This window comes from Rhamphochromis sp. 'chilingali', assembly GCF_963969265.1.
Source record: "Rhamphochromis sp. 'chilingali' genome assembly, chromosome: 21".
NCBI lineage: Eukaryota > Metazoa > Chordata > Actinopteri > Cichliformes > Cichlidae > Rhamphochromis > Rhamphochromis sp. 'chilingali'.
In genome coordinates, this window is record NC_137949.1 from 30,283,912 (window position 1) to 30,307,600 (window position 23,689).

The 23,689-nt window shown below is 44.0% G+C and overlaps 1 protein-coding gene across 10 annotated transcripts in view; it reads left to right on the forward strand.

The window, feature by feature from the left end:
- esrrb (estrogen-related receptor beta) overlaps window positions 1-21,783 on the forward strand; it is a 45,049-nt gene extending 23,266 nt beyond the window's left edge. For 9 of the 10 annotated variants that reach the window (XM_080870927.1, XM_080870924.1, XM_080870925.1 and 6 more), the window contains 4 exons: window positions 5,981-6,091; window positions 6,577-6,738; window positions 15,353-15,622; window positions 18,512-21,782. In XM_080870927.1, coding sequence (XP_080727053.1) covers window positions 5,981-6,091; window positions 6,577-6,738; window positions 15,353-15,622; window positions 18,512-18,756 — 788 coding nt within the window. In that variant the 3' untranslated portion in view covers window positions 18,757-21,782. Of the gene's footprint in view, window positions 1-5,980; window positions 6,092-6,576; window positions 6,739-15,352; window positions 15,623-18,511 lie in introns of all 10 variants that reach the window. The other variant, XM_080870919.1, reaches the window with a different exon arrangement.
- Window positions 21,784-23,689: the final 1,906 nt, after the last annotated feature.

Sequence of the window (23,689 nt, forward strand, 5' to 3'; positions counted from 1 at the left end):
TCTTAAGTGCAGATAAAAGCAGGAAGGGTAGGTTTTTTCATCCCTCACGGTTGGGCGGTGGTATAAATGCTTTGCCAGATAAGAGCTCCGAAATCGAAGATAAATTAAATCCAGTTAAAACGTCCACTTTTAAATTCTCTGCCAAACTCCGTGAAATTTATATACTCTGCTTTTATTCATCCCATTATTCTCTTCTATTGGAGAGTGGGGGATTTATAGATGCATACATACCCAGTCGCGACCTGAAGCCGGAGTCGTAGCCCGTATGGATCCCAACCCAGTAACAGAATCTGCTGGACTGTGCACAGCCAGATAAAGCCTCAATGCCAGAATGACAGAGTAATCGCATTACTATCTGATGAAAAATTTATGCCAATATATCACCTTGGAGAATAAGAGACTACAAAAATATGTAGCCGTTGCTATAAATGAACGACTGGTGTCAGGTCAGGCTAAAAATGAGCGTAAAACCCGAATATGCAGAGTACGGCTAAGCCTGAGGTTCTAATGCACTCCTCTGTGTACTCAGCACATTATCAGAATAAGAATAATTCTTCTCCTTTACATAGTGGCTGTCATCACCGCACGGCAGCTATTGTCACTGTGCGTGATTAAAGTCATGTGCTGGTGTTCACAGATCCCTCTCATATAACTGATTTTTGTCACAGTCGAAATTATGAAACATGCTGGCTGTGACCAAGAAAACGAGCGTTTGCTTGAGCTCTTGTCTTGGGGCTGTGTCACCAAGACTAAATGGAAAGAGAGACACGTGGTCTGTGCCGACTGTAAGCTCAATGAAGCCGTCGGCTCAGGAAATGGTGGCAACCGCTCATGTGGCTCTGGTTGCAACTTACTTTCATTACTGCAGAAAGGTCACATTGTGTCTCAATGGAAAATTGCCTAATTATAACTTTATAGCCCCAACAAAGTGCATTGCTGACTCCCCAAAGAAACATAAGTTTAAATCCTTCACTAGATTTAAACAAAAAAATAAAACAACTTAAGATTTCACGTCTCTGTTCTGTGTGGGTACACCTGTGAAAGCAAAGCCACTAAAGCCACATTTGGCACTTCAATATTGGAAACCGGATAGGAGGCATAAGGAAAATGGTCTTGGAAGATCAGCAGTCCGATTACAGGAGGCCTGCCTGAACCTTGTGTTGAGTAGCTGTACTTTCCCTTGACTGTGTAAAGGAGGAAGTGATCAATAGACTAATCAAATGTCAGATGCAACAGGTTTTTCCTCTGATCAATGGAAACAGATCAGAGCTTAGAGCAAGAGAGAAGACAAGATAGTATTGAGAGATTAGACTGACATCATTCAGTGGCAGTTGCTGTCCACCACGACTTCCTTTCTCTCGCACACTCACACTACTGTACATGCCTCCACATGCAAGAATGGGCAGGTATATTTTACATAGTGCTTTTTCTAGTCTTACTGGCTGCTCAGAGCTCAAGAAAATCGACCATTTCTGTAAAGTTAATATATATTTTTATCTGCACATCCACAGCATTGACCAAAGACAATAGCTTTTTGTTCCATTGTCCTAATTTTGGAATACTGTGTGTTAAAGGAATCGTCTGGTTTTGCAAGGAAGCAGTGCGACAGCTGTGAAGATTTGCTGAACAAAGGAGTGTGTCTGTACTGATTAGGGCTGCCACAAACGATTATTTTGATAGTCGACTAGTCACCGATTATTTATGCGATTAGTCGACTAATCAGATCATCATCCATTGGACGTAAAACTACAGCTTACTGCACCAGCAGCATCTGCTCTTATATAACTATCATTAGCTTACAGCTTTAAGCTTTTAAGGTGCTAACTAAAAATAAAGACAAGATGATAGTTTATTCAATTTTAATGAAATTTGCAGATTGTTTTGGTAAAGTTTAATAAACTCCTTGCTATCTAAAATATAACAGGACACTGGAGTATATTCTCCAGCATCTCACACTTCTGATAATCAGCTGTCTGCTTGACGTTTATTCAGCTGTGTAAAAACTATAACTTTAATCTCAGCCAAACCGATTTACTCAGGAACAAATAAAATACAAAAAAAAAAAAAAAAAAGCCAAACAACAACATTTTTAATTTATCTAAGTGACTCATATATATTTAACCTGAGTCGCGAAAGACGGCAGTGGGTTTGAAAACAATTTGCCGGGAGTCCGGTGTTCTCACGGCGCTAGTGAGCCTAGCCCCCGGCTAGCTATCGAGCTAGTGGGTAACAGACATCTCCGAAAACGTCGGAGCGCTTTTGAAAATATGTGGTGTCCTGATAAACTGAGCCGATATTTGAGGTTTACACAGCTACATTCTCGCCTGAAAATATGTTAAACGTTTATTTTGTGACCCAGAAAGAATAATAAGAGTAATATTAAAACTAACTAGCTACCGCCATTGTTGGAAACTAAGCTGGGCCGCGCTATGAATTCTGGGACACAGCTGCTTCTTCTTCTTCGGGGTTTAACGGCAGCTGGCATCCTTGTACATGCTGTGCTGCCATCTTCTGTTTCAGTCCGTTATTACACTCTTAAATCCTGCTATTATTCCTGCGTCTTTTGCGATCTTACAAAGCTTCAAACGACACGTCGACTATTAAATCAGTCGTCGACGATTTTGATAGTCGACGTAATCGTGACTAGTCGACAAATCGTGGCAGCCCTAGTACTGATATGCAATACATTTTCATGCAGAGAACAAGCTCTAACAGTCAGTTATAGTAAAACGCACAACATACAAATGGAAAAAAAAATGTTTAGTGAAGTAAAGTACTAAACGTCATTTCTTCAAAGTTGTGTGCACCAGTAAGATGAATCCAGTCTGCTTCTAAGATCTATAATTGAAATAAGTAAGTAACAGGAGGCCTCCACTGTGGCAAACATCACTTGAAATGTTTTTTCAACAGTTTAATTTAGACTCTGAAGTGAGGTTTAAGTGCCGTTTAGTCTTTTCAATTAGCAGTACGAGCAAGGATGTCAGCTCACGAGGGATACTGTAGCTAACCTGTAAATGGAGTATGTGACAAGGGTGTCACTATGGCAGCCTCTGGGGTCAGCAGATGAGGACGGGGGCCAATGCGTGACAATTTTTCCGCTACCCCTGCTCATCACCACTCGTGATTAAAAATGCTGCGATGCACTTAGAAGCATGCAAAGCTGGCAACGAGGGCCCTTTGAAATAGTGCTGACGGCAGTTTAGCGGGCGGCTTCCTTGAAAGGCAAGGTTCACCATGCCTTGCCATGTGGCCTTCTGATTTTCCCAGCTAAAATAGGGACCGCCTAAGCCCCCCTTGGCATTGCCAACCATCCCAGACATCCTGACACTTTCCCCAGGGAGAGACACCCAGAACAGGTGAGGGACTCAAAATAAGGACCCCTACCGCATAAAGTGAGTGAAGACAGGCCCTTTTGTAGGAGTGTGCTCGGAAGGGGATTATTATTGTTTTTGGAGAGAAAGAAGAGCTGTAGGTCAGCTGGCCCCAGCCCCCACCTCGAGGCCTGTGCTAATCCGTGCACAAATGCCAGCCGCCTTGGCCAAAAGCCCCCTCCCTGAGCACCCTCCTTTGAAGAGATGATACCCGAGCTCACCCGCTGCTACCCTTGCCGCACTGTGTAGTGGGCCATAAAACAGCAAGATGACTGTGGATGAGGTGGCACTCAACTCGCTTTGCACATTTATAACGCACCTACTGTTTACTCTGGAGGGAGCACAACAGACTGGCCAGAGTCGGAGCGCTTAAAGCGTCACCAAAGGGGCATATGAACCTCACAAAGGCCCCTATAAAAGTCCTGGCTATAGTACCTGACAGCATGAGTGAATGAATCTGTCTGGCTGCTCTTAATCACTCTCTCTTCCTCTCTGCCTGTGTCTGGCCCTGTTGGACAGTAAAATGAGACAGGTTAGTGCGGAGCTTTAATTCCTGTCAGCATCTGTTAATTATGGCCAGGACTGTTCTAATTAAAAGAGGCACCCATCTACCTCCGTAGTTGGCTTTATGCTGGCTGACACAGCCACACGACTCAACCGGCAGAGAGGAACACGGAGAGCAGAAGCGTTGCCACCTGGCAGCAGCCAAGCTCATCTGGAGAGCCGGAAGAAACTGTAGAAAGTGGTGATAGCACATTTGACAGGACATGCATCCAAGAATAACGGTATTTTAGCTAATGCAGAAAGTTTTTAAGCAGTAGCCCACAACACTGCCAGAATTGATTGCTTGATACAATGCACATAAAAAATAAATTGTCACCAAGTATCCACGCTTGTGCATGAAATACAGGTAGTTGATGTCAGATGATTCCCTGGTACTCACTGGGAAGGATAGGCTCTGCTGGGAGTTGGGGGTAATTAGGTTAGTAGGTTGTCAGTGTCAGGAAATTGAAAGACAGTCCTAATCAGATTTGTGTTTCTAGGGAATCAAATAATTTATATAAGTAGAAAAAAATCTTTGTTTCATAGTTACATGTTAATACAACTTACTGGACTCCCCATTCACACAGAGAGCGAGTAGGGCTTTGTGTCTGTTGTATATAAAAATCAGCTATTTTGCATAAATCTGCTGCTGAATTCCTCTTTGTTAAATGAAGGCCACCACTTCTATCTTACATCATCTGATTTTCCCTTTCCCCATCCGTTCACCGGGCGACCTCCAATCGCCACGCATGGGACACATCCAAACTCATCCTCTCCAAGAGCACTTGCTGATGGGCAAATTGTATTAGGCTCATTTGCAGTGGCCACACAATGCCCAGGTTTGACACCGTCCTCCCTGTTATAAAGTGATGAAATCATCAAGGAAGTGCTCCAGCTGCGGGTGTTGTTCACTCAAAGGACACGGGAGGCTGACAAATTAACTCCTCCTCCACCGCAAGAATTTCATTGAGCCTTTTTCCTCATCCAACATTTAGTATTAAATTTGTTTGCACGTCTGTGTAAGGGGGTGGTGGTGTTACATTATGCATACAAGGTAAATTGAACAGATTCTCCTTCTCAGCTGGATTAAGATAGCCGGTATGTTTAGACTGTCCGGTGGCAGTGACACAATTCCAAATAAGGGCATGCAGGATATAAATGTTTGCATACAATTTCATTAAATGGCCAAATACCTGCCGAGTGGCATCAAATGAATAGAACGGCGCAGATGAAATATGTTTACAATGTTGAAAATTAATAGAATAGAAAAGACATCTTAATAGAAACATTCTTATCAAATAATGAGATAATAAATAACTTATGTTATGATGAGGCCAGCTTGACATTTACAGTATCAGTGTGGAACCTGGCCCCCTAGGTGTGGCTGCGGATGATAAGGCCTCGGTGCTACTCCTGTGAAAGAGGGGTGAAATAAGGGTCTTTTATTGGAAAGCAATACCTAGTTATCTATCTGCAGTATGACAGTGGATGCTTTGTACACTGTATGTGTGACTATGTCTTTGCTTGTTGGCTGGTTAAGTTTCTGTTTGTGGATATTGAAAAAGGACACACCTGAGCACACACACACACACACACACACACAAGCAAAGAGGCAAGTGGCTGGCAGCTAATTAGTATTCAGTCTGCCTCACCCCAAAAGCTAAATAATTAGAGGGCCAGTCTGTGAGATCATTGACCCTGCGTTAAATATTCATATGTTTAGACCTGCTCTGGGCTCAGCTGTGTCACAGTAGACCAGCCAGGCATGGACCACATATGGGAAGCCTGCCGCGACTCTGACACATCCCCACACACACACACAGACACACACACACACACACACACACACTGAAAGTATGCTCATACACACGGACACATTTTTATACCTCTACGTAGTCCTTTTATATTCCTTACATACAAGCTAAAGGCCAGCACTGTAGCTCACATTTACTTTAATATATTATAATATAGAATATGTGAGGGTGTAATTTTGAACCATAATCCTATATTTTTGTCTTTACAACTTCATCACAATTTACACGGCGGTCTTATCTTTTCTTTCTTAGGGGTTCGTCTGGACCGTGTGCGAGGGGGCAGACAGAAGTACAAGAGGAGGTTGGACACAGAAAACAATCCGTACCTGGGCCTGACGCTCCCTCCTCCCACCAAAAAGCCTCGTGAGTACCCCCCACCCCCCATCAATAGCCCATTGTCTCTTTCTTCCGCTGCCTCTCCTCTACCAGGCGAGCAAGCAAGTAAAACTGAGATAAAATTCTAGGACAGACTCGCGTTCCTCCATCATGTTGCATGTTTGGACAGTTGAGAGTTCGTTTGTCGTAAATATAGGCCACGTATTGTTCTGCTCGGAGCCGAGTTACGATAAGTCTCTGAACAGATGACTGATATTAAAGAGTGAGAGATCTCGAGGACACTCCTGTCTCACATGTTTTTTGCACACTGTAAATTTCCTTTGCACAATGTCGCGTTTCCTTCACACACACAGGCAAAAAAAAGGGAAGGTGGGACCACCATGCTACTGTTTCGTCATGTTGTCATGCATATCAGTGTTGCACATCTGTGTGCCTCTCTAAGCATTACGGTGAAATAACCTTTGACCTCTCCTTTTTTTTGACACCCCCACCCTCCTTCCTCTTCGATCCAGTCACAAAGATAGTGTCTCACCTGTTGGTGGCAGAGCCAGAGAAGATCTATGCCATGCCTGACCCCACCATGCCGGAGAGTGACATCAAGGCTCTGACCACGCTCTGTGACCTGGCTGACCGCGAGCTGGTGGTCATAATCGGCTGGGCTAAACACATCCCAGGTACAATACATATAAAATATTCTCTTATTGTCTTATTTCAAGGCATGCTCCTTTTCAATACTGTTTTATTTTTCCTCTTTCATCTCTCTTTGCCCCCAGTTTTAAACTTGCTCTGTGAAAATAAACATGCACTCACACGTAGATAATTAATGACAGCAGCTCATACAGCCTCCGGGTGCGTGGAGGATTGAGGGGTGTGCAAAATGGACATCGCTGTGCGAGAAACAAATCAATAGAGTGCATTTTAAATCCCTCCATTCAATGGAGAAGGGGGGACACAGACCCGGTGCCATTGTATGTTGTAATCACCGGGGAGATTAAGAGCAAAGTTGGGGACCTGCCCAGTCAAACAAGACATCATATCACACACAGGCACACATATGCACACATGAATGCACACAAGTGCAAGCACACACACATATTGAATTATTGATGGGCATAATCATGTTTCTTCCTTGCCCCATAGACATTCTGATAGAGGAGGTGTTAGGTTATAAGAGGCTGTTGAATTGAGGATAGGCCACCTCACATCAGCAGAGATTTTGCTTCCTTCGAGAGTTTTTCCTCTGATTTTGACAGAGTACATGTTGTTTAGCTGTTCTTTTTTGGCAACTAAAGCAGATTCCCGCTTGATCTTTCGCTCGACCCCCATAACTCTGTAGCACTGCAGTGCTGTAGAGACAAAGCGGTAACAAACTAAATCAATGTGTCCCTCGGTGCCAACGCCATAACCTCTTCTTCTCATCAGCATAACTTGGACAGGCATGCATCTGTCAGCATGCAGGAAATGCACGACATCATTACAACACTGACACATATGCACACTCTAAGCATGGCACGCACATGAAAAGTTTATTTATTTTCACTGATACAAAGTGGACTCTTAGTGACCTCGGGGTGGTGCATTGTGTACCGATAGGTATTAGAGTACTTCTCAGAAGAAGGGGTATTAATCAGGTACAGATCTGATAGTAAGGAGATTAGAGATGGATACGGTCCCAGCCCCTGGCCTCAGCCCCAGTCCCTTACGCGACTAAACCATTTGGATCACTCCCCACAGGCCATGCATGGTCAGCAGACTGAGAGTTTAACCAAGGAGCTTACTCAGGACTGGATCACAGCTGACCCGATAACACACTCTCATCATTGTGACCCAAAAATTACACCAGTGGCGCAGACATGCACAAAATTGACAGCATTCCCAGGCTGACTGTAGAGTACAGACAGGAAGAATCGTCACTAGTGCAAACTTGCATTTAGAGAGAATAAAGAGAGCATTAGTTTGTATTGTTCAGAGTCAGAAATGTTTCTTCTTCATAGATGGTCCTTTTAGCCAATTATTTAAAAAACACTAATATACAAGTATTAAAGGTTTTATCTCGCATCCCTGAAATGCTTCATCATTTTAATATGTGTACATGCTTACTCGGATTTTGTGTGTCGTGGTGTTGAAACGTTGCTAATCAGATTATACTAACACGTATTGTACAGTGGATAGATTCATAACGTTAATGGGATTTGCCCCATAGATTGCAGCTGACGACTCGTCATTCCAAATGTGGCGATAATGATCATTTAACCCAAAACCTGAAGCACTAAGCCCGACTGTGTGCTCCACTGTGAGCCGGCGCGTGGAACTATAGCTGCACTAACTGATTTGCCCTAAATAATCTGCACTGGCTGCACGTTGACAAGACGGAAGCAGATTTTTCTCATCTGCTTCTGAAGAAGACTCAACACTGGTTTCGTTTGTGGCCACGTTTTAATGCTTTTGTTCGTAAAACCACACTCATTCTTGTTAAATAACAATTTAAGAGGGCAAAAAAGGAGTTCCACTTCAACTAAGTGCTCGGTCCGTGTCTGCATTAGGGCAGTGGGTGTCCTCTGGCCATGAAATGGCTGCATAATTGAGTTGTACATGGCTGAACCTGATCAGAGACGGTTCACTGGTTGAGCGAGACTCCATGCGCTAACACTGCATGCACCAGCGGTACCTCAGGGCAGCCTACCACGCTCCGCTCCTACTATATTTCTCTTCTCCAGCTACGACAGGGAAGAGAAGGAGGGGAAAAAACCTGCTGATTGTATCCTGATAGATTTTTGTGGCCTTGGGCAATGGAATTAAAGAGATTAACTGTTCATTATGAAGTAGACCACATTGATTAGGCCACTGACAGATGGGCCAGCAACTGAAGTCTGAGTGTAACAATTTAAATGTCATGAAAATTGGCAGTTACCTTCTCCCGATTGATTTTTAATTTCTCCTATTTTCAGCTAACATTTGGAACGAGTTTCAAAAGTGGCGTAATGTTGAGAAGAGTAGCCCTATTGGGTTTTAATGGGAGGACAATTGGAGGATAACAAAGCTGTATCATTAGTGGAGCCGATATCTGCCTTACAGGCTCCGATGTCGACTTTGTTATTTTGGCCGTGAAAGGTCGGCTTACATACGTGAAGTTCTTTTCAGGTGTTACAGAATTCTGCAATTTTAGGCGAAATAAGAACACGTTCAGTTGTTCAGATCAGCGTGGTGTCACATATCAGTCCTTTTTAACAGGTTTGCCATTGCAAAACTGCAGCCTTGCCCTCATCTGAAGAGCATCTTTAATTAACTGATAATCACCGCTGAGCTTTTAGACACTTGTGTCACTGCTCCAAATGGCAGCACAAAGTAACACGGCTGTTGCCTTAGGGGCACGGGGTCATTAGGAATAGTGTTAGGGCAACGCTGACAGATGGTTTGTTGCTCCTAAGGTGCTAACAACCTTCGACACACATAGCAATCCTCTGGCCACCCCTTCTGGTCCCTTCCATCAATTTAGAGCTGCATTTTCCTCTGTCCAAGACGTTTAGTGAGCAACTAAGTGCCCTGACCACTTCAGTACACTAGAACCTGCTTACCAACTTGACACTGCTGCCTTCCTCAGCAGCAGTGAGTTTCAAGTGTAACCCCCCATAACCCTGTGCTTTCCCCACATGCCTTCACACCCGCAGTGGGAATGTCATGTGTTCATATGTAAAGAGTGCCGTGCCTGTTGTTTATACAAAAGGTGCTCGTTGGTTGGTGCTTGCCAGCTCACCTCCCAGCTTCCCAGCTCCGAGTGTTTTCAGCTGGGAGTTCTCTCAGGGCTAAAGGGCCAAGCAAACACTGACACTGTCCTACTTTGCACCATACAAAGAAAACACGTTTCAGTCAGGACCAATATAGTCAAAGGATTTAAGGTGGATGTGGGTTGCAAAGCGGATTGCAGATGCATGACAATTGTATAGGTAGACTAAAGGAACTTAAATAGTGTGCGCAGTGTGACGGTGCCAATTGGATGCATAAATGGGTATCATCTGAACAATAAAGTGATGTTGGCTGACACTGAGTGAGGATTGTTTATTTCTCAGGTCTGTTTACATTTGTAACGTTAAGAAGTTCATTTGTCACACAGCTTTAATTATAATGAATTATTATAAAATATACACGCAAAGGATTTTCTCGTATTAGATTCAGGCCAGAGGAACCTAATGAATCAGACTAGTTTGCATTGTTCTTTTCATCGCTGGTGTTTTGGGAATATTCATCGTCTGTGCTTTATTGGATTTCAGTTCATCAGCTTCTGCGTCTGACACACAACTGCCTGGCGCGTTATTTGTTAGCACCGAGGCACCGATGTCGAAAAAAGATTGTGCCTCTTGTACGTTGTCTTGTTTTTGTCAGCTCAACCCTCCACTATAGTCGCCTGGCCTCCTTCACCCCCCCTCCTCCCGGGCTCCTGTTTTCTCTTTGCCATTAAATTGTAAAATCTACTTACTGTGTTGCCAGCCTGATCCCACTCGAGCTGCGTAATCTCCTTGTAATAGAGTGTGAATACTGCCTGGCAATAAATCAGCACCTCATCAGTGCACTTTATTAAATATAGACACCAACAGACAGCTCTTAGTATATTCAATTTACCCTCTGACGTAGGCTTCAACACAGGAGATAAAGACAGATTGAGCAATCAGGTGGATGCTGAGGCCTGAACCCAGTCAGAGAGTGGAAGGAAGGCAGAACCCCCCAATCTCATGCAGGGAGATTGAGATGGGGGACAGGAAGCCAACAGTGTGCAGGACCAGGAAGCCAAGCTTGTTTAGTTATTGTGACAGATGTATAGCTAGGTACATCCGGCGCTGTTATATACATATTTTTAATGACAAAAATAGATCAAATTTAAATACTTTCTTAAACTTTAACATGTGTGCATAATCTTTTTGTGTGAAATCTTTTTTGCCGATGTGCCTTTAAGTGATGATCAGCAGAGAGACATACCTCATTAAGCAGTGTTACTTGATGACAGTGGAGATAAATTATGTGTAATTATAGCAATGATTAAAGCCTGATTCGTCCTGGTCTTTGGGGCTAAGAGATATGTAAAGTCAGTAGTGGCCAGTGGGACCCTGGGGAGAGCTAAAGACTTTGCTGCCCGGGTCAGGAGGTTATAGGGTGCAGATTAAAACAAGGGGATTACTGTATTTAACGTTTTTCAACCTCATAACATTCACAGGCTGCTGGTCAAATCACCCCATTCTCCAGCTACTTACAATGGGATAATGGGCTGGTTATCACGTCAAAAGAAGGCTGATAGGCGCTTCCTGAAAACGCAATTAATTTTCAGTCATCAACCTCTTTTTCACCTAGTCAGCTTGTATTGACTAGACTTTACTCAATAATTTTTTTTAAAAAAAGCAGCATTTCGTGTCATCAAATCAATGTCCAGAGAAAGCTCGCAGCAAACTGAGCTGTCTGTGTTGTACATGTGGCTGGATTTCAGGTCAAATTATTTACGTCAAGCACAGCAATTTATTACCAAGCTGCTATTGATTGGATCCTCCTGACGCCGTCATATAAATGCAAAAAAGGGTCATAGTCGGCATGCGAGTTATATGCACAAAGGTCCATGAAGACGAGTTTGCGCCATCTGTAAAATTGCTCAAAATGGACATTTCTTCCTATATTGCTTGTATGTCTTGTGTGTCACACTTGGAAGTGACAAGAATCCATGCAAAACAGAGGTGCACGCACATTTTCCCCAGTCCTTTCCCCCTTTTAAACTGTTATCTGAAATAAAACAAAACAACAACAAAAAGCTTTGATATAGAATAAGCTTATGGCAGTGTGATCATTCAGCCCAGTTTGAGGTTAGAAAAAAGAAAGATGTGCTCAACCTCTGGGGTCCTGTTAGGGGCAGTTTTACTCTAACTGGAGCCCGGAGAGCACTTGACTTGGCTGAGGTGAGATTGCCGCTGGGCAGAAGTCTTCAGGGCCTGCTTGTCCTTCTGATATCTGGCCATGATAGATCAGCCCCTGTCCAGCCAGAATTACTCTCTTTCCTCTTTCTATCTCCTTTTTTGCCTTTCCCTTATGTTCTGGTCCCCCTTTGCTCTCTCTCTTCCTTATCTCCCTCCTCCCTGGCCCATATCTTCTCCTCTCTTTTATCCCCCATTTCTCTAGCTCTCTCCCTCCCTCTCTCCCGCCTGCCATCTTTTTTCTTTTTCTCTCCCTCGCTCTGTCTGCTCTGTTGTCTGATTGAGGTTGAGTTACGAGGGGGCTGCAGCTGGAGGGGGCCACCGTGCCTCGTAATTACATCTCTTTTTATTACCCACGCTAATGGCCCTCGGGGAGAGGGAAACAATAATAAATTAATAGAATATGAACTCCAGCTCAACAGAAATCTCCAGCATTTCATTTTGGACAGTCCTGTGCTCTGGCAGATGAAACAGTGCTCTGATTAATCTCTGCAAGGGGTTTAAAGCAGCCGTCTGTAGGTTTGGGCTGCCCCCTCCTGCTCACAGCCGAGGGCTTTTGGGTAGATAAAGGAGGAGATGATGGTTTTGGCTTCTGTTGTTGGACTTTAGTGGTCTGATTTTTGCCCTTTGAGCTATTAATGATGATGCAGTTGACGATTAGGTGGGCCATTATGCGGTGCTGTTTCTTTATCACTCGTATTTATTTGTGCTCCTTTGTCTCGATTGAGTTTTTCATTCACAAGCAGTGTAAAAAAAAAAAAAGTCGCAGCAGAGAATTTTGAAAGTGAACATTTTCTTTGAGATATAAATGCTCCCTATTTGAGCGGGGTGCTTAAGTCAAAGTGAACAAAGAGAAACTCAAGAGCTGCATTGTTATTATCTCCTCGGCCGCAAAGACTTTCAGACAGAAAGCTGCCGGTGCACTCAGCAGTGGAGTGGAAAAGGCCCTTCAAGCGCACCGACAGGCCTCTGTGATTTGGTCAATATTGTGTCATGTTTGGTCAAACCCCGCCAAGGCAGTGGGCTGGAAATGAAGATGTAAATATTGATATTTCATTAGAGGAAATCACCCACTCCGACGGCACTTAACCGGGCCACCTTCAGAGTGCGGCGGCCGGAGCGGCGTGTGACCTGCGGAGTCGGGAAGTCACTTCATTACTCGATTAAATTGAGTGGAAAAAGGCGAGGCAACGACATGAGATCCCATTTGGAGCGATAATTTAGGCCTTGAAGAGAGAAAATGGAGCAAAGGAAAAACACTACCTCTCCATCTCACAACACTGGATTAAATTCAAGGACTTTTAGCGTCAAAGGTAATTGTAGGCTGCTGGAGCCGCATGTGTGCATATGGCTGAGAGGTGTCTGTTGTATCAGAACAACTCCAAAGCCACTTCAGCGAGCCCTGAACAAGGCCTTCACACGAGCTGTCATATTGGGAACAGCGCTTTAGTTCCGCTTCACTCCTCCTTGGCATTAAAAGGCTACACAAAGCCTTTTCCTGTGATTGTGATGCCAACCTGATGCGGCAATCAAGACCACGTCCACGCTTGCATGACAATTTTGCTCCGGCCAGTCCACATTCTGTCCGACATAATGGCCACGTATGCAGACAAGGAAATAACACAACAAAGAGTTTTAAGATGCTGTCTGGATATGTGTGTAATGGCACAGGCCTTTTTAAAATATGGCTTATTGCCTTCACTGATAATAGTAAAGTGTTGTGAGTGCTTCTGGCAGTTTGAATTGTTGGGTCTAATTTGGACTCTTCAGAGACAACCTCTGACCAGTCCAGCAGGGCACTGGTACCTTTCAGTTAGCACTCTATTTTACTGACTATTGATTCCCCTTCAAAATGTGAAGGCCCTCACATTCTGATCACAATCTGTTAATTAATGTATCCTCCAGCTCTTCCCCTGCAGTGGTCATCACCACGATAAGGGAAATTGAACACTCGGGTACTTCTCTCCCCAGCTCTTCTTTTCCGCCCGTCTCCCTCGCTCGCTCTCATCGTCCCGTTTCTTTTTCGCATTCTCTGACGCTTCCTCATTATGTCTCTTATTCTTCTTAAGCTGCATGCGTGCGTGTGTGCGTGCGTGTCTATGCGTTTATGTTGTCCTGGCAGAAAGAGATAAACATCAGGTTGGTGGCTGCACCCTAGTAAGATCATTTATATTTAAGAGAAAATGTGGAATGCGGGTGCAGTGAGCGCTCTGGTCAATACTGTAATCTATCGCCCTTAAATCACACAACGGCTACGCAAGTGTGGCAACAGCAAACTTGTAAAAGCAATCTTATTAATCGGGGGTGGAGCCGAAGAGCCTAATATGCTGTCAGAATGAGGCGCCTGCAGGAACGCTGTGCAGGAGGAGGGGAGGTGGGAGATTGGGGGGAATGAATATGGGGAGTGTTGGGGGATGTCATGCGGTTTATTGACAGCTAAAGGGAGCTACGAAGGGGAAAAGGGACGAGACGATTCCTCTCTGGCTCTCTTTTTTTTTGCTCTTATTAATTTGTTTGAATTTCTCACAGCTCATCTTTCAGGGATCTCACACTTTGTTTGATTTAATGTTCTATTCTGAGCATATGTCGTGGCGTTGGGGTAGAAAGAGACGGAGGTGTATTGTCCTCGTGCCGATTTCAGCTTTATTCTACTGCTGTCGAAGAGTTTGGCCCTGGGTTTAAGCAGGCCTTTGGGCATGACTTGCACCATGTGACCCCGGCTTCGTTTGTGTCTCTTGATGTGCGTCGTTTTACGTTTATGCATTCATGTGCATACATGTAGATGCCTTTATCTGAATATGCATGCATGTCTGTTTTCTTGCACTTCCGTGGATGTGTGTGTGTGTGCATTCCCTCATCACCTCCTCTTGTTACACAGTGCGTGTCATGTCCTCAACCCCTCCAATGAGGATGTGTCTTGGTGCTAATCCCCCCTCACACCAATACAAGAGTGACAGGATACAAGGGGTAACCACATGGCTTTGTGTATCCCGGACCTTTGCACCGATTTACTGTCCTCACTTACACTAAAGCCCACTCAAGTGCTCTGACACCAGCTTCAAAGAGGACCTTGCACTGTGCATTTGAAATTAAAGACCACTCGCTAACATGTGCATGTACATGTGTATTTGTTTTACTGATCGCATCTCCGACATCCTACGGTTTTAGCTTTCTTTCCCTCTAATAAAGAAGATTTTTTCTAAATCGTGGAAGAGATAAAATTACGTACATCACATAATTGCTCTTTTTTTGTCCTTTTCTTTAACATTTGACTAGAAATATAAGCTTGCAGATTGTGCTCAGGTTCTCTCGCTCAACTTCCCCTTCTCTTCCTGCCCAGGCTTTTCTACTCTCTCTCTGGGAGACCAGATGAGTCTGCTGCAGAGCGCCTGGATGGAGATCCTCATCCTCAGCATCGTGTTCCGCTCGTTGCCGTACGAAGACGAGCTGGTGTACGCCGAGGACTACATCATGGATGAGGAGCACTCGCGGCTGACGGGCCTGCTCGACCTCTACGTGTCCATCCTGCAGCTGGTCCGCAAATACAAGAAGCTCAAAGTGGAGAAGGAGGAGTTTGTAACCCTCAAAGCCATTGCTCTTGCCAACTCAGGTGGGTTATCTTCAGCACAGTGACGCATCATATATGACACGGAGTGCGCTTGAGTTTTTATTGAAATACATTTTATTTTATACTAATGTAGACTAAAAGAGAATCCTCAAAAGAGTTAAATTACAATATAAATAAAATTGGAGTTTTTAATAATTTGATTTAAAAATTTTGGGGAAACCAAATATATAATTTTTTAAAACTAATTTTTTTTTTTTATCCAACATTTCCTCTATTTTTGTTTAAAAAAATCACCTTTCTTTAGTTTAATCACTTATTTAAAAACGATTGTAAAATAAAAGCCATGTCTGTAATTAAAATATTTTGTTGCATTTTGTTTAAAAAGTGTAAGTATGCAAATTTGACATACAACAACTAATGAACCATACAGTAATAAGAAGCAATGAAATTTTAAGCTTTTAATTCACCTGAATTAAAACAAATGAATACACGCACACTATCCTAAAAAGGACACAATCTCTGGGCTTAAACAAAAGTGAAGGTTTAAAAATATTCTTGAAAAAAATCCTCATGGGCATTACTCACTCAGGACATTTTACTTTTTCCCGACTGGACCTCTGAGGAATGCACACTAGTCAGTGTAATATGGGTTTTGTCTAACACAGTTTCAGAAATGACATTTCTTAGTTTTTCATGAGTTTTTCAGTGTAACCTTTAGTTTGGAGCGTGAGATGGAGAGATGGAGAGAAGATAAGGCCAGTGTACGAGAAAGAGGGACGGAGGGAGTTTTTTTTTTTTTTAATTGAACACCTTCAATGTTGTGGTATTTCTCCAGCGCTCCCTCTCCCTCCTCTTTCTCCATCTCCATAACAGTAGCTGCAGGGCACGGCAGCCACGGGAGATAAATTTAGCATTTCATTAGGAGCGCAGGGGGCTGTCAATAAAATGTGTTAAGTCAAATGGAATGAGTATCAGGGCGTGATGGGGCTCGTTTGTTCCAGTGCGAAGACGGCACGCCGCTATTGACAGGCGCCTTTTTGAGGAGTCCTCCTCTGATCAATCCACGCCTGGGTCACCGGGCCAGTTTTTCCCTTGTTTTGTCCGGGACTGAAAAACGAAAATGCTGATGCTTGGACTTTGCTTTCAGATAACAGAGCGTTGGTAGGGAGGTGAGGTGAGAGGAGGAAGGAGAGATGGGAGGAGGGGGAGGCGGAGGGTGTCCAGAACGTTAGAACAAGGTCTCTGGGAGATCACTCTCCCGGGAGCCCCTCTGTCTGACAGCTGTGAAAATTCATAGCAATTGATTTTGTAATTAGCAGTTTATCAATCGGATCGACGTGGGCTCACTGATGGATTGCGAGGAAATTGTTTCTTCAAAGTTGTTGTTTTCTTTTTTACATTTTAGTCAGCCCCCTCCTCCAGTGTTTGTAAGCTGCTCGCTTTCTCTCGTGCCCCATTTTCTTTCCCATTTGTCGAGATGTCTCCATCCCTGTTTTTATTTTCTCTTCTTCTCCCTCTTTCGACAAAACCTTCCTTTAAAGCGCAGCGCCAGTCAGGTCGGTTGTTAGAGTGTGCGCATGCCTTTGCTGCTGAGAAACTAGAAAGGAAAAAGAAAAGAAAAAAAAATTGGTTTGATTTGTAAAAATGCAGCCTGTGTGAAAAGAACAAGAGATAATTATGTCACACCACATCCTCATCGGAGTCTTTTGTTCTTCCATCCCCTCCCTCCTTCACCCCCCCTCCTTTTCCCACATTCACTTTACAAAACGACCTACTTCATTTTACCACTGTGGATTTGAAAACCGTCCGGGTGAGAAATGTCTCAAGGTCTTGGGAATACAGTTGTTCCAGTCAATGAATTTGGGGCGAAGCCTGAAATCTGTTTTGCCTTTTATTGTCCCGTGTGGTAAAATATGCGCCGCCAAGGTGAGTCGAGTCAGGCAGCCAATGACATGCTGCCTCCTGAGTGCCAGATGCCAGTTAACCAGTGAAAGAAAGGGCGACCCCTAGACTGTCCCTGAGAGAGGTGGGAGCCGAAAAAGGCGAAAGTGAGAGGGGAGTACGGTAACACCATGTACAAGAGGATCGCTTGAAAAACAGTGGCACTGTAGCGAAACGTTATAGGAGCGAAGAACACCGGAGGGAAGCCAGACTGAAACTGCAGACAGCTCTAAAAAGAAATGCCAGGAGGTGAGGTGGGAGAGATTTGGACTATCTGAAGCTGGGAGAGAAAGTGAGAGAGTCATATTTTAGCTGTTTGCAGGAGAATGTAGTGAAGTGGACACTTTTCGATAATACAGCGCAAACTCGTGGAGAAATGTCCACATTCATCGCTTTCGCATCCGTTTTGCAGGAGACAGTATCAAAAGGAAGTGTTGCATTCATCTCACGTTTGTTTATGGTGTCCAATTCTCTAATGGAGCTCCCTTTTTTTCCTTTGTTTTTTTTTGGAAAACACTCTGTCCTTTGGAACAGTCAGGTGTTTAATGTGTACTCACTCAGCAAAGATTGGATGCTATTCATGCTATTGTTACTGGAGGATAACATTGATTTTCAGTCCCACTGGTCAAGGGCCATATCAATACCCTACCCAATCCACCAAAGAATAAATATATAAATAAAACAAAGCAGATGTTGTTGTTGTGTGTGTGTGTTTTCTTTTTTTATGATCTATTCTTTATCTTGTCAGGGTGTGAGTTATACTGATAATGTGTTCCTAACCTTGCTGCAACTGACCGAGCAGTTAAGATCACTCATGAGATTTTATTTTGTTTTAGAAGACTCTATTTCCCATGACTGCTGTTACATTACCACCGTCTAGAAGAGCAAACTGTATTTCTTACAATTTCCCTTTTCCCTCTTCGTCTCAAATGTAAAAAATCCATCATATTCATGCTCTTTTTTTTTTCTTTCTCTCCTTTTTTTTGTCAGACTCCATGCACATAGAGGACATGGAGGCAGTCCAGAAGCTTCAGGACGCGCTCCACGAGGCCCTGCAGGACTATGAGAGCAGCCAGCATCAGGAGGATCCACGACGGGCTGGCAAACTGCTCATGACCCTGCCCCTGCTGAGGCAGACAGCCACAAAGGCTGTGCAGCACTTTTACAGCATCAAAGTGCAGGGCAAGGTGCCCATGCACAAACTCTTCCTGGAGATGCTGGAAGCCAAGGTCTGATCGGAGGGTGGCTGATTGGCTGCGGCAACAGAAAGTGACTTGAACCAAGGCTGAGGGTTCTCAGGAGAGAGGGAGACACCCCTGCTGAATCTGCTAGGCAGGATGGAGACTGACCTCTCTCACTCCTCCTCTTCCTGGAACCCCGGGACACAAAAAGAAAAAAAAAGGGAAAAAAAGAGCAAATGCAAAACTTGGTTATTAGTATAAATATAAAATGATGCAGATTAATTTAAAATATATAAGAAATACTATGTACAGTAATAATTTTTTTTGTTAATTAACTGTCAGTTGTCATGCTGTATATGAAGAAGGACCCTTCTGCCGCTCAGCATCTGGCAACTACTTCAGCTAGTAGTTGCCAGATCTTGATAACAAGACTTTTTTTTTTCAGAAAATTTAAAGTTCCAAAAAAATTAAAAAAAAATGTTCTGAAGAGGTGTCAACCATCATAAACACACCTACTTGTCTAACAGCTGATTTTCTTTTTTGTGGTCTGGAATATAATATTTGTAAATATTTATTATTTGAAAGACTGAGTGTACAGTTCAAAGTCTGGTGAACTTGGTGGCCATTTTCTCTTGTTCTTCTTCTAATGGGGGGAAAAAGAATGAAAGTGGTTACTTATATGTGAACTCTTATCAGTTTAAATGTCCTTGGATATACCTCTCCAGAGCATTATGCCGTGTGATCGTCGTGGATCTATGCTCAGACTGGAAGACTCGCTGGTCCCATGTTTAACCAAACTAGCGTAGGCAGGTACAATAGTCAGTTGTTCCTATTCTGTAGTAACTCAGCAATAAAGCGAGCCATTGGGGAGCCAAGCTTCAGATCCTATCTTTTGTGCGCTTTTCAGTGCTGCTGTTACTAAAAGACCATATTTGCGTAGCCCCGTCTCAGCGGTGGAACACGCCGCTGTACCTCGGTTAACCACCGTTTCTCCTTCTCCAAAGCGGTTTGTGTTGCTGCTGCTCGTGCAAGCCAATGAACCCCAGACTGAACCTCAGATTTGGTCATTGTTTGAGCCTTTGAAAATTGCCTCTTTACATGCAAATGGATGACCTGATTCAGGCTAGGCGAAAGTTAATCAGCGGGTTTTGGTGTGGCAGTATCAAAGGATTTATGCCGAGTGGCAGAGGTCCAGGAGATTCCGTGTTCAAACAATCAGAGGCCCATATGTCAACCACTCTATTTTGGTCTCCTTTAAGCCTGTGGCTGAGTCATCCCACACACTGGGAGCAAGGTGCCCAGCATCTGCTCTCACCATTTTAGACGCCTCCTGTCTTTTAATAGCTGCGCCTGCATTTATAGGACTTCGACGAAACAGAGGTAAATGGCAGGTGCAGAGATGCGGTTGTGGCGTTTCACACTGGGTTTATTTTTAAGCCAGCAGGAGGTTGTTGTGTGCGCAGTGTCGCACCACGATAGACACGTGGAGCACTTCTTCTTGACCTCGCGTTGACACCACGGCCAGCAGCACCCCTCCCGCCGGACGAGAGGCAGGTAGACGTCAGTGAGAAAGAGCTCGGGGTGCTCAAGTATGTACCTGTGAATAGCTATGCAAGAAATAGAGGGTCAGTATGCTACAACGGGTAGCAGCAGCCCATCATTGTGTCAGTGCAAGGTGTGGACTCTGGTGGGAGAGAGATCCCCCACCCCCACTGTGTTTAGCTGTAGGTCCATTGTGCTGGGTGTGAGTAACACTGTAGTCCAGTCCACTGGAGTCATGCCACTGGTCTTCGTGTGAGAGGGAACGTGTTGAAGGGGGAATGCTTAGACTGCTGAGGGATTTTATGTGATGTGATAAATTGTGGCGCTGTCACAACAATATGATACCGCGATCAAAGGAATCCCTGACATCGCAGGAGGGTAGAGTTGCCGCCACGCTTGTGATATCAGTGTTTAACACTGATCCAGCCGCCGCCATGACGGTTTTTTTTAAGTAGCAGTCTGATTGGCCGTGCATCCAAGGTTGACCGCCCACTCCCTCTCCAAATTTTCCCGCCCAATTCCAAAACCTGAGTTAGCCGCCATCGAGTAAACGAGCTCCGCTGTAAAGGGTGACATTACCAACTTGACTTGTTTTAACTGTTGTGCAATACAACAGGGACCAATTCTGACTGAAACCATGCTAAAAGCATGCTTTTACTTAGGTTTTGGAGAATTTGTAAGCGATCAAGTGACATATTCTAAATCCGTCTAATCAGTAACATGTATCCTGTATATCAGAACTGTATTTGATTTGCTCCACTGATGACTTTTGTGCTTGTTTCAGTGAAAGCGCGGCATTAATGAAAGCATCTGCAGAAAATCTCGACAAATAGAAATTTGTAGTGGCCTAAGATGATCAGCCATAAGAAACTCGATTAGATTTTTTTTCTTCACCTTGCAATATGACACTATGTTAAGGAAAAGACAACATGTCTTACATTAGAAGCTGTGTCTAAGTGTGTAAATATATCAGCGTCAATACAGTAGGTTGCCGAAATACCACTTAAAAAAAAAGAAGTATGCAGCGCCCTGCTGACTACTACCTCATTATCATTTTGTCAATATTTCTCTGATTCAGCACTTTCTGGTCTTTATCATCCTCACGTCTGTGACACACCTGAGCCATCCATGTTTTTATCAAAGACTTCTTCTCTCCCGCAGTGCTCCTGCCAAAACATTTGTAGTTGTACATCTCCTCCTCCCCGTCATTCTTCATAGATCTCTTTGTAAAGGTAAAGCATGCGTTCACATCGACCATACGACTTGGCCGTCAGTGGGCATGACCCCCACGCTTTGGTTACTAAGCAAGTGTGTGTTTATATGAACATCAGTTTGTCAGAATTGGTCCCTCGATGATGAAACTGCAGACAGGAGCAGGTGACTGATTTGCTGCTTCTGCGCTGTGAGTATTTATGATGTGAAATATATCATTTGGCGATGGTGTACATTGATATCTCTGATCGTTGAAATCACCAATATCTGTGTAACTTTTATGTTTTGATTTTCAAAAAGGTAAAGGATCAATGAATTAAATACTCACCGACCTCTGTGATTATTTTGTGTTCTGGCTTAAAAAGTCTGTCGAGTAAAACTTTGAAGGAAATTTCACATGGATGGTAATGTTTAAGGGTGACAGTTTTTTACAGGGGTTTTTTGTGTGTGTGTTCGCAGCACTGACGCTGTTGTGTATCTACTTAATTCAGTGTAGCAACTTCACCTAACCTTGTCCTCTGCTTGGTGTAAATACCCCCTTTCCACACACACACACATTGAGAGCGAGTTCGGCGATGGGACAAAACAAAGAGCACACAGGAGCTCCCAGAAGACCAGAGATTGGTGGCAGTAAGTGAGGCAAGCCAGTGAGAGATTCACGCAGGCCACCCAACCATCCAGTAATCAACCGCAGCCTCTGCAGGGCCAGGAACTGTTGAAAATGGATCCGTCACAGGAAACAGGCAGACAGACATGTTAACGCTGATGGAGGCGGCGGTGGAGAGTAGGAGGGGAGGGGGGGAGTGAGGGGCTGGAGCGCCATTATTTCAGGAAGCTGATATTACAGGGAGTTAAAGTATTCCCTTCACTATATAATTATAAGAGCCAATTTCCCTTTTTGAAATAACGTCTTGCTAGCCAATTAATCGTGATAATCCTCTATGTGGAAACAATGGCATCACAAGACAAGAAACAAGATGAATTGAGGATGAAAGGGAAAGAAAAAAGGAGATCTGGAGGCCAAACAATGTAGAGCGCTGCTGCCAGCTGCTGTCATTTTTATTTTTTATTTATTTATTTTTTAAAGTAATGCGCTCCTCATTTCTCATGCAAATCATCCAGTGGGACCGGCTATTGCCATCGATACGTTTCGCACAGATACAGTAGCGAGGCAATCATTTACCTCCACTGACAGGTCAAAACACCTTTCATTAGAGTTACGAGGCATCTCATCAAGATGCGGCCCCGCTCGCAGCTGTACGACTGCTGCGTATTGCTTAAGTGTGTTTCATTATTCCCAAAGCAACGTTGATGATGGTGAGGGAAAGGATTACACGTCAGGGTGAGTGATTGGGTTTGAACAGAGCTGCTGCATACACTTTGTATCAACCCAGGGCTCAAATTACACTTAGGTTGAAAACGGAGCACGTAAATGCCCAGGAGAGCTGGTGGCACAGAAATGAAGAGTGGGCCACCATCTTCCTGGCCCCCTCTCCGTTTCACTCTCGCACGCTCACACTTTTCATCTCTTTCTTTTGTCAAATTTTCTTTTTGACCCCCCCTCCACTCCTTCCTTCTCCTCCCCACCCGTGCTCCTTGTTTTTGCCCAACAATTCTTTATGGCCGTTCTTATTGTTCCACTGATTCTGTTATGTGTATTTATTGCTCCATTTGTGAAATTGGAGGCACCGGCCGACAAGCCTATTACTATTCAATAACAGGAGCTGGGCATTTTCACTAGCGTTGGGCTATCAATGGTGCCAGACAGAAAACGTTACGTCACATCACTTTGAGAAGGCAGACAGTTTGCTATATTGTTGTTGTGTATTATATCGGAGGAGAAATTTCAGCCATCTCTGCAGGGAGGACTGTGAAAGTCAACAACAGGTTTGATCTTCAACGAAAAGAACAATGTGATTTGCTCGACAGTGGATCTGTTTCCTAATAGATCCTAACGCTGTGCTGTATGTGTCCCACTAACAGTATCTGAGCCATGCATCCCCACACCTCTGACCCCACACAATACTCTCTTTGGCTGATCAATAGGCTGTCAAAGTGCCTAGCAGGCACACAGGCCCGACCATCTGAGATTTCGCCCTCTCATTGTCCATCTTCACTGTTTTAAGTGCATTTATCAGGTTACACTCCTGAGCTCCTCGCCACTTAATGCATGGCTGAGCTGCTGTCCTAAAAACCCAATGGCCATCAGCAGACCTTTGTCCCAGTTTGTCAA